This window comes from Sus scrofa, unplaced genomic scaffold (genome assembly GCF_000003025.6).
Source record: "Sus scrofa isolate TJ Tabasco breed Duroc unplaced genomic scaffold, Sscrofa11.1 Contig621, whole genome shotgun sequence".
In the NCBI taxonomy this organism is placed as follows: domain Eukaryota; kingdom Metazoa; phylum Chordata; class Mammalia; order Artiodactyla; family Suidae; genus Sus; species Sus scrofa.
In genome coordinates, this window is record NW_018085268.1 from 301,459 (window position 1) to 313,019 (window position 11,561).

The window sequence follows — 11,561 nt, forward strand, 5'->3', positions numbered from 1 at the left end:
CATTCTGATATCACTTAGTATGATCATCTCTTGATCCACCATGTGGCTTTAAATGGCATTATTTCATTCTTTTCATGACTGAGTAATATCCCATTGTATATGTGGACCACATCTTCTTTATGCACTCATCTACTGATGGCCATTTAGGTTGTTTGCATGTCTTGGCTATTGTGAATGGTGTTGCTATGAATATTGGGGTGCATGTATCTTTTTGAGACAGTAATTCTTCTTTCAGTGTTCAGTAGACTACCAGTGAGGCCATCTGGACCTGAGCTTCTTTTTGTGTGAAGTTTTGGATTTGTTAATGTACTTCTCTCCTTGTTATGAACTTGTCAGATCTTGTTTCTTCTTGAGTCATGGTGGTTGGTTTGCATCTCACTGAAATCTGTCCATTTCCCTAAATCATCTAATTCCATTTTCCTAAACCATCTAATTAATTATCATGCAGTTGTTCATAGCATTCCTTTGTATTCCTGTGAGGCTGGTAGAAGTACCTTCTCTTCATTTATGAGTTTGATGATTTGAGTATTTTCACCCTCTTCCCCCAATCCTTCTAGTTAAAAGTTTGTCAATTTTATTGACCTTCAAAGAACCAGCTTTGGCTCTCATTGATTTTTCTTTACTTTTCTGTGGTGCTTTTAATGAACTTTCACCCTCAGTTTCATTGGTTCCTTCCTTCCGCTCACCTGGTTTTGGTTCTAGTAAGAGCAATAATGAAGACGCAACTGCATGGTCCAGGAAGAAAGGAGAGCTGGGTTCGTGGTCTGGGAGTGAGGGGTGGGCCTGGTTTTACACAGGTGATCAGGGTGGACCCCCTGAGAGGGGGACACTTGAGTAAGGACTTGAAGGAGGGCAGGGGAAGTAGTAAATGATAAGTGAAGGATGTAATGGAAATTGATATGACAACAGCTTTTGCACTTAACCATGTTTAAATTTGTGCTCAGGTGTAGGTACCATACAGTTGATTGTCTTAACCATTTTAAGTGCACAGCTCAGTCAGCTTAAGTTCCTTCACCTTGTTGGGCAGCCATCACCTCCATCCACCTCTGGAACTTCTTCATCTTCCCAAACTGATAGTTTGTTGCCATTCAACAATCTCTGCCGCACCCACTTACCAGCCCCTGGGCTCTATCATCTGCTTCCTGTTTCTATGAATATGACTCCTCTGGGGACCTCATATAAGTGGGATCTGGTAGGATTTGTGTTTTTGTGTCTGGGTTATTTCGCTGAACTAATGTCCTCAAAGTTCATCCATGTTGTAGCCAGTGTCAAAATTTCCTTCTTGGAGTTCCTGTTGTGGCTCAGGGGCTGGAAGGGCTTCATTCCCCTCGTCCCACTGAGTCACTGGATCCTGGCATTGGCTGTCATGCCCGTGGTCTGGCAGCTTTCAGGGGCTCAGCCTTCATCCAGGTGGAAGCTGTGCTCCAAGAACTCCAGGGTTAGCAGCACCTGCTTGACTCTATCACCTGAAGGACTGAGGCAGTGACACCCTCCCACTGGAGAAAAAGGGTGGACCTGAGTGCCATCTGGACACTGTCCTGTTCACCTTGGTGGGCCCAGTACCAGAGCATACAATAGGTGCTCAGCCAGTGAGGATGGGCTCTGCTGAGGATGGAGGATCAGACAGGACACTGAGCAAAAGCATTGTGTGTCCTCCCCCATGCCTAGTCCATTTGACTTCACGCATTGTCTCTACTGTTCTACCTGGTTGTGAAGGCAATTCATGTGGCTGCAGTTATTTCCATCTTCCAGTGACTCACATCCCTGTGCTTCCTCCTATGTCAGCTCTGATCACGAACCCTTTTCCTGTTTCCTTGCATAGACTTCCCACTGCCCAGAGGGAAAGAATCTATTTCTGGTTGGACCTTTGTGGGTCCTGGTTGGGAACCCTTGGCCTGAAGTGGGGTGGTGTTTTCTAGGGGGTGGAGAGCTGGGGGTAGTTTTCTGGGCCATTTTTATGATTCAGGGTGGGGGAGGGGTGCAGGGGCTAGCCATGGGAGGTGGCGGGGTGCTCTCCTCCTGTTTGAAGATACTCTGAGGAACTTTCCACCTGTGTGTCAGTGATCCTGTTGCAGCTTCTTGAGGTGGTGGGATGTCCATTAAAGTCTTGCTTTTTTTTTTCCCCAGGGCAAGGTGGTTGAAGGCTGTGCTCAGTGGCCAGTGCTGTCCAGCAGTTAGCAGGGAGAGACCTACCCCCACCCGCACTCTTAGAGCAAATTCGAGTCTAGCTGGGATGCTCGCCTGTCATCAACCGCTGCTTGAGAAAAACAACCCTGAAACTTATGGACTTAAAACAACAACCATTTTATTTACACATTTATTTATTTAATGTGTCACACATTAGGTGACACACTAGTCGACACACTAGTCACACAGAAAAAGACAAATATGATATCACCTAGATGTGGAATGTAAAAAGGAATGCTAGAAATGAATTTATTTTACACAAAACAAAGAGACTCACAGACCTAAGAAACAAACTTATGGTTACCAAAGGGGAAGGAGGGGATAAATTAAGAGTTTGGGATTAACAGATACAATATCTTGTTTAAAATAGATAAACAAGGCCCTACTGTATAGCGAAGGGAACTATATTCATTGTCTTATGATAACATATAATGGAAAACAATATGAAAAAGAATGGCTGCTATACACCAGAAACTAACAAGACATTGTAAATCAACCATAGTTCAATAAAAAAAATAAATAAATAAACTACCTTTGAAGGAGGAAAAAAAGTAAAAAATAAGTTTTATTTTCTTGGGACCCTGTAGGCTTAGCTTTCATATGGGATGAGCTGGTGGTATTCAGTCCCCTCCAGAAATCCTGACTTTCCCCATGCTCTCTGCGTGTGGCCCTCTTGGGCTTGGAGTGATAGACCCCTTATGTGGGAGCTGGCTTCCAAGAAGTGGGCTGTTCTGAGAGTAGGGTGGGAACCACAGCTGTCTGAAGGCTCAGCCTCAGAAGTTGCCTGACTTCATTTCTGTCACATCCTATTGGACAAAACTAGCTGTGGGCTCAGCCAAGAGTCAAGTAGATGGAAATAAGGCTCCACATCTTTATGGAGTGATTTTGCAGAGTTTGTGGCCACTGTGAGTCCACTATACTGTATCAAGCCTAATGTCTGCTTGATACAAACTGGTAAGTGAGAGGCTGTTGTAGCGTTGCCATGTAACCTCATCACCTCTGAAGTCAGCCAGTGTGGGTTTTATTCCTGCCCTCATTGGCCAACAGCTGTGTGACCTTGGAAGAAATTTGGTCTTGCTCTGCCTTTCCTTCCATGGGCTTCTACAAGATGGCACAGTAGTACCTGGTCTACCTGGTTGTTGTCCACATCAAAGGGGACCCACATGAAGCAAGTGGTCCTCAACTGGTGTTCACTGTGCCTGGCACCCGCTGCTCATATGGGGGGAAATGAATCTACTGGGGATACAGAACAAAGGAGCTGGACCTGTCTTTCTCTGTCTGATTTATTTTCCTTAGCATATGTCCCCCAGATCCATCCCTGTAATTGCAATGGCAGAATTTCCTCTGTTGTTAAGGCTGAATAGTATTCTGTTATATGTACACACCAGATTTTTAATCCATTTTTTCCATACATAGACATTTAAGCTGTCTTCATATCTTGATTGTTGGGAGTAATGTTCACATGGGAGTGCAGTTTCTCTCTAAGATCCTGATTTTAATTCTTTCAGATAAATACCCAGTATTGGTTTCTAGATCATATGTTAGTTTCATTTTCATTTTATTTTTTTGAGAAACCTCTATGTTGTTTTCTGTAATGGCTGTAAAAAGTTACACTCATGTCAAAAGTGTCCAATGGTTTCCTTTCTCCATATCCTTTGCAATACCTGTTGCTTTTTTAAAATAACCATCCTAACAGGTGATGAGCAATTATAGTTTCACTTTACATTTGACAAAATATCCATACTACCCAAAGCAATCTAAAAAATCAGTGCAATCCTTATCAAAAAATCAGTTTTTTTTAATAGAAATAGGGCAAGCTGTAAAAAAGAAAAGACCCCAAATATCCAAAGAAATCTTCAAGAATAAATCTGTACCACACTGTTTTGATGACTGTGGCTTTGTAATATTTTTGACATCTGGGAGGGTTATGCCTCCTGCTTGGTTTTCATTTCTCAGGATTGCATTGGCGATTCTGGGTCTTTTGTTGTTCCATATAAATTTTTGGATTGTTTGTTCTAGTTCTGTGGAAAATGTCATGGGTAATTTGATAGGGATTGCATTGAATCTGTAGATTGCTTTGGGTAGTATGTCCATTTTTACAACATTGATTTTTCCAGTCCATGATGCACATGGAATATCTTTCCATTTCTTTACATCTTCTTTGATTTCTTTGATTAAAGTTTTATAGTTCTCAGCATATAAGTCCTTTACCTCTTTGGTCAGGTGTATTCTGAGGTATTTGATTTTTTGAGGTGCAATTTGAAAAGGTATTGTATTTTTATATTCCTTTTCTAATAATTCATTGCTGGTATACAGAAATGGTATCAAACAGACAGACAGACCAATGCAACAGAATAGAGGACCCAGAAATAAACCCTGACACCTATGGTCAATTCATCTTTGACAAGGGAGGCAAGAACATAAAATGGGAAAAGGAAAGTCTCTTCAGCAAATGTTGCTGGGAAACCTGGACAGCTGCATGCAAAGCAATGAAACTAGAACACACCCTCACACCATGCACAAAAATAAACTCCAAATGGCTGAAAGACTTAAATAGAAGACAGGACACCATCAAACTCCTAGAAGAGAACATAGGCAAAACATTCTCTGACATCAACATCATGACTATTTTCTCAGGTCAGTCTCCCAAAGCAACAGAAATAAAAGGAAAAATAAACCCATGGGACCTCATCAAACTGAAAAGCTTTTGCATAGCAAAGGAAACCAAAACGAAAACAAAAAGACAACTTACACAATGGGAGAAAATGGTTTCAAATGATGCAACAGACAAGGGCTTAATCTCTAGAATGTATAAGCAACTTACACAACCCAACAGCAAAAAAGGCAATCAAACAATGGAAAAATGGGCAAAAAACCTGAATAGACTGTTCTCCAGGTAAGATATACAGATGGCCAGCATCACATGAGAAAATGCTCAACATCGCTGATTATAAGAGAAATGCAAATCAAAACAACCATGAGATACCACCTCACACCAGTCAGAATGGCCATCATTAATAAATCCACAAATAACAAGTGCTGGAGGGGGTGTGGAGAAAAGGGAACCCTCCTGCCCTGTTGGTGGGAATTTAAACTGGTACAGACACCATGGAGAACAATTTGGAGATACCTTAGAAATCTATACAAAGAACTTCCATATGACCCCGCAATCCCACTCCTGGGCATATATCCAGACACCCGCATGTTCACTGCAGCACTATTCACAATAGCCAAGACATGGAAACAACCCAAATGTTCATCGACAGATGACTGGATTCGGAAGATGTGCTATGTATACACAATGGAATACTACTCAGCCATAACAAAGAATGACATAATGCCATTTGCAGCAACATGGATGGAACTAGAGAATCTCATACTGAGTGAAATGAGCCAGAAAGACAAAGACAAATACCATATGATATCATTCATAACTGGAATCTAATATCCAGCACAAATGAACCTTTCCACAGAAAAGAAAATCATGGACTTGGAGAATAGACTTGTGGCTGCCTGATGGGAGTGGGAGGGATCAGGAGCTTGGGCTTATCAGACACAACTTAGAATAGATTTACAAGGAGATCCTACTGAGTAGCATTGAGAACTATGCCTAGATACTCATGTTGCAAGAGAACAAAGGTTGGGGGAAAGAAATATATACATGTAAGGATAACTTGATACCCTTGTACAGGGGAAAAAAATTTTAAAAAAAAGAATAAATCTGGAGTCGTCATATATTCGGATTTCAAAATATATTACAAATCTACAGTACTTCTACCATATGGTATTGATGTAAACACACATGTAGACCAATGCAACAGTGTTTTAAAAAAGCCCCAAATCAATTCGCATATATTTATTTGGTCAATTGATCTTCAACAAGAGTATCAATATCACACAATGGGACAAGGATAGTCATGTCAACAAACTGCTTTTGGAAAACTGGATATCCACATGTAAAAAAATGAAACTTAACCTCATCTTACACCATGAACAAAAGCCAACTTAAAGGCTTAAATATTAGACTTGCTACTATAAAACTTACAAAAGAAAATATTTTAAAAGAGCATCATGACACTGAGATTAGTAATAATTTAATGGATATGACATCATAAACATAGGCAACTAAAGCAAAATAAGATAAGCGGGACTATATCAAACTAAAAATATGCACAACAAAGGAAACAATCAACAGATTGAGAAGGCAACCTGAAGAATAGGTGAAAATATTTGCAAACCATGTGAACAGACATTTCTCTAAAGACATACAAATGGCCAAGAGACCAATAAAATGCAATGCAATGCAATGCAATGCAATGCAATGCAATGCAATAAAATAAAATAAAATAAAATAAACAAAGTAAAAACATCACCAATCATCAGGGAAATACAAATCTCTAAAGCATCATTGTAAATCAGAGGCTGAAGGACTCCATTTTTTCAATAAAGAGCAACATGGAGTGAATCATCTTGTTGCTGTTTTGAACCAGAGGATAATTGGATCATATTCCCCTAGAGGCAACTCCTGTGGTTTCATCAATTAGCTGAATAAGTGGATATAAGCAATCCATATCAATTCAATGTATCTAAACCTGCCTTTGTTATTTCACAGGCAAGAGGAAATTTCAGGTCATTTGCAGAATAAATTAGGAGGTAGGACCTAAAATATCAGTACTAATATGTTTTGAATTCTTACTACTCAATCCTTTAGTTGTCACCTATTGCAAAGGTAACTAAATACAATAGAGAAAATGGAAAAAATTGAATTTCTGCAGAGTTAAAAAGAGTGCTTCAAATTGAGCATATGTTTTTATTTTATTCACAGGAGACATATCTGTTTAAAATAAGCACATTTAGGAAAATTTGTCAGTGGAAGGCAAGAAAACAATTGACCTAGCCACCTATCAGAATGCTTATATTTTGCTATAATGAGAAAAACAGTCAATTATATTTTTGTTTTTGACTTTGCAATATAGAATCTACTTTAAATGTAAGTCTACTTTAAACTGTATTATTTCCCACAGTTTTTCCAGTCTTCAACATATTTTAAAAACATCTAAAGATGCATCAACAATCATGTTTTATTTCACTGAGAGTGGCAAGTGGAGGTCAGTTACAGAATGAGGCCAGGGTGTTACAGGAGGCAGTAAAAAATGGTGAAAAATGGATATACTATGCTGGAGACCTTGGGTAAATTCTTGGTTCTAGCACTTACTAGCTGTGAGAGACCCTATACAAGGGAAATATAGGAATGCATACAAAAGCCCATTCCTGTTACATGTGCTTGGTACATGGCTCTTATTATATTTCCCCACCTTTGTGAACTTAGTGTTTCTAGGTTGACCCAAAGACATTTGGATTTTCTGCCTTCCATTGAAATTGAATTTTTAGAAGAAGCTTTACATTAACGTTGGTCCCAGATTACTAAATTCTTCAAGAATTACTTTTTATAGCTCTGAATGCTTTCAACACATTCTAATATTGAATTAGTTTTACTCAGTATAACTTTTATTTTGGCTTCTAGCTGAAATGTCTGTTTCAAGAGAATTATAAAGTATTTAAACGTGTAGTGTTTCACTATCTCATTTACCCAAGTAAACTGAAGTTCACCGTAATGTAGAACATGGAATTGTGGTGATTGGTATGCATATTTTTCGGTTTCAACAAAACACACAATTCACAATTTTATTTTATTTTATTTTGCCTTGTCTATGGCATATAGAATTTCCCAGGCCAGGCATCTAACCCCACCACAGCAGCAACTCAAGGCACTGCAGTGACAACATTGGGTTCGTAACTTGCTGTGCCAGGAGGGGAACACTTCTTTATTCTTTAATCCAGAGATGTAAAGAGTGAGTAGAGGAAAAAAAGAAAAATCCAAATTTGATTCTCTGCATTTAACGCTGGTAAAATGATATTTTGGTGCATATTAATAATCACAAAACAATATATTACATGTAGGTAAGGACTAGAATATCTGGATTAAGACTCAGATCACATACATTTAAAGTTATTAAGTTATAATATTAAATTTGTGATCCAATATTTTCTAATGTTTTAAAAATGTATACCTCTGATGACCAAAGTTCAATTATATGGTCATCTTAAATTTGTAACCAAAACTGAACTTTTTAAAGGAAACTGCTTTGTGTATTTATTGCTTTACACATTTTAATAGTCTGTGTCATTATGTACTACTTTGTCTGCTTGGGCATTCACATAAATTACTGGTATAAAGAGGGTAAACTTTGGAGTGCAAGCCTAACATCACACAGGGCTTTTAATCATGAACCTGGCCTATGAACAGATACTTTCAGACTCTAAATCCTATGTTATTTGTCTTGAAGAAGGTATGACATTGAACTACTATAAGTAATTGTATTGAGGCTGATCTTTTTCTTATGATGCTTCCTCACATTTAGAAAAGATTTACTCCAGTATTATAAAAACATATGTTAACTTTCTCATTCTACAGGTGACTGGATTATAGCAAATCATTTTACACCATTAAGAAAAGCCTAGAATGCTGATATTCTATTCCAATGATCTGTACGTTGATATTCCATCTCATGTGTCTTCCTGTCAGAAGGAAATTATTTTTTTAGTGAATCAGTTGGTGTTTTAATGTAATTTAATGTGAAAACAGGTAGTAGCATCCAGTGATAAATTAACCAGTGAACCTGATAATTTTAGAAATAATAATTTTTTTTTTAGTTTTTTTTTTTTATTATTATTTTCCCACTGTACAGCAAGGGGGTCAGGTCATCCTTAGATGTATACATTGCAGTTACAGTTTTTTCCCCCACCCTTTTTTCTGTTGCGACATGAGTATCTAGACATAGTTCTCAATGTAGAAATAATAATTTTTAAGAATAACAATTTTAGAAATAATATGAATTCATCCAGCAGATGAACATCCAGATATTGCCATTTGATTCTTCAGTGAGTGGCATTCACACTTCACTCAACTAACTTGTCACAATCTTCTGACTGCCACTGGGAAATTACACATTCCCACAAAACCTGAGGACATAGCTCAGGTTCTCTCAAGTCACAGTGTTTTTTGTTTTTGTTTTTTTTTTTTTAATTCTTTTGTAGTAAATAAATTGTAATTTTATGTTTAAATCTGTTCCATGAAGTTTCAATATGAAGAATGCCACTGAGGTTACTGCGTTTGTACTGAGGGGTTTCACAGACAACCCTAAACTGCAGATCATCTTATTCTTCCTGTTTCTAACAATCTACCTATTTACTCTGATGGGAAATTTAGGACTGATTATATTGGTCATTGGGGATTCCCGGCTCCACAACCCTATGTACTATTTTCTGAGTGCACTTTCATCTGTGGATGCCTGCTATTCTTCAGTGATTACCCCACAAATGTTAGCAGATTTTTTGTCAAAAACCAAAATTATTTCATTGCTTGGATGTGCAGCACAGATGCTTCTCTCTATCACTTTTGGGACTACAGAATGCTTTCTCTTGGCTGCAATGGCATATGATCGCTATGTAGCCATCTACAACCCCCTCCTGTATTCAGTTACCATGTCCCCCAGAATCTATGTGACACTCATCATTGCTTCCTATGTTGGTGGCATCTTGCACGCTTCTGTACACACAGTGGCCACATTTAGTCTATCCTTCTGTGCCTCCAATGAAATTAAGCATGTCTTCTGTGACATCCCCCCACTCCTTGCTATTTCTTGTTCTGACACTCACACAAACCAGCTTCTCCTCTTCTACTTTGTGGGTTCTATTGAACTAGTCACTATTCTGATTGTCCTGATCTCCTATGGTTTCATTCTGTTGGCTATTCTGAGGATGCATTCTGCTGAAGGGAGAAGAAAAGTCTTCTCTACATGTGGCTCTCACCTAACTGGAGTGTCAATTTTTCATGGTACTGTTCTCTTCATGTATGTGAGACCAAGTTCCAGCTATGCTTTGGACCATGACATGATAGTGTCAATATTTTACAGCATTGTGATCCCCATGCTGAATCCCATTATCTACAGTTTAAGGAACAAAGATGTCAAGAAGGCAATGAAGAAAGTGTTTGGGGAAAACTGGTTTGTTAATAAAGTATATTTTAGCTATAAAAATTAAGTTAAAAAATTGAGAGTGATGTTCTTTTCCTCAATATCAAGAATAGATGAACATTTTTTGTTTTAATTTATGAATGTTTCTTTTCTTCTGGAATATTTTAAAATAAAGATTGTAGCCAACCCTCTACTGTACAGAAAAAGCTATTATACATTTGCTTCTTGAAATGTTCTACTGATGTATATATATATATATATACACACACATCACTTTTGGGGCTACAGAATGCTTTCTCTTCATGTATGTATATGTGTGTATATATGTGTATATGTATGTGTGTAGAAGCTATGGTGATTGATATGACACACAAATATGAGCACATTTGTATGTAATCCTAATTTTATAATGTTGTGCATTATTTTCTTTTATCTCCATATAACTCAGATATGTAGGCTCCAATATTGGCAATTATAATAACATCCATAATTATATCTGGCTAGGCTGATTGAATAACAAAAAATCAATAGGAAAATGAAAGCTTGTGATCTCATACCACTTTGCATGGAATCATTGGTATCTGCCTCCAGTTCAGAAAACTGTGCCTCCACCCTTAGATTTATGCATTGGCAGCAATCAAATTCCAGCCTGTGGTTTGGGGATAATACACAATATGTGCAAATTCAAGTAGGTCTTTAGTGCCAGCCAAATTGGAGAATGGTGTATATAGCTAAATGAATTAATATGGACAAGTCCAAAATCATACACATCAATGAAAAAAACATTTTGCAGAACAAGACATGTGCTTGATCACATAATTTAACTTTAAAAATTATATAAAACTCTATTGTTTTGTTAATGTGTATATAAGCATAAATTAACTAATAATAACTTTCTTAGGAATGCAAATTGAACATGTGGAGTTACTCTGGTTAGAAAGTTAACGTGATAGGATCTGGGCCAAGATTAATAGGAAGAGAAAGGAGTATATAAAGAGTTTCAATTTCATTTAAAAAAGGAATTTTTATGCTAAAAAGACTAATTAATGTGAATATGGAAAGTCGATTTTATTCTTATGTTATATTCATTTTGGAAAAACAATTATTTTTAGGAAAATATGTAAATTGTTAATACATTTCAGAGTATTTGAGGTTAGCAGAAACCCCTTAGTTAATTTTTTAAGTTGGGTAATTTGCAAATAGCAAATAATGTAGCTTCACCAAATTTGAAATTTCTGTAAAACATAGGGCAAAATAAAGAAATGTTAAAGACAATTATTTTGAGTTCCTGCTGTGGCAACTTGTGTTACATACTCTGCATTTCCACAGCTGTGACAT

The 11,561-nt window shown here is 37.5% G+C and overlaps 1 protein-coding gene across 1 annotated transcript; it reads left to right on the forward strand.

The window, feature by feature from the left end:
• Positions 1-9,294: 9,294 nt before the first annotated feature.
• Positions 9,295-10,290, forward strand: LOC100737061 (olfactory receptor 5T2-like; the record flags this gene model as incomplete). Its single annotated transcript, XM_013987298.2, is given in 1 exon segment — positions 9,295-10,290. A coding segment is annotated over 1 exon segment (996 nt), but the record flags the coding sequence as incomplete, so codon positions are not given.
• Between the last annotated feature and the right edge of the window lie 1,271 nt (positions 10,291-11,561).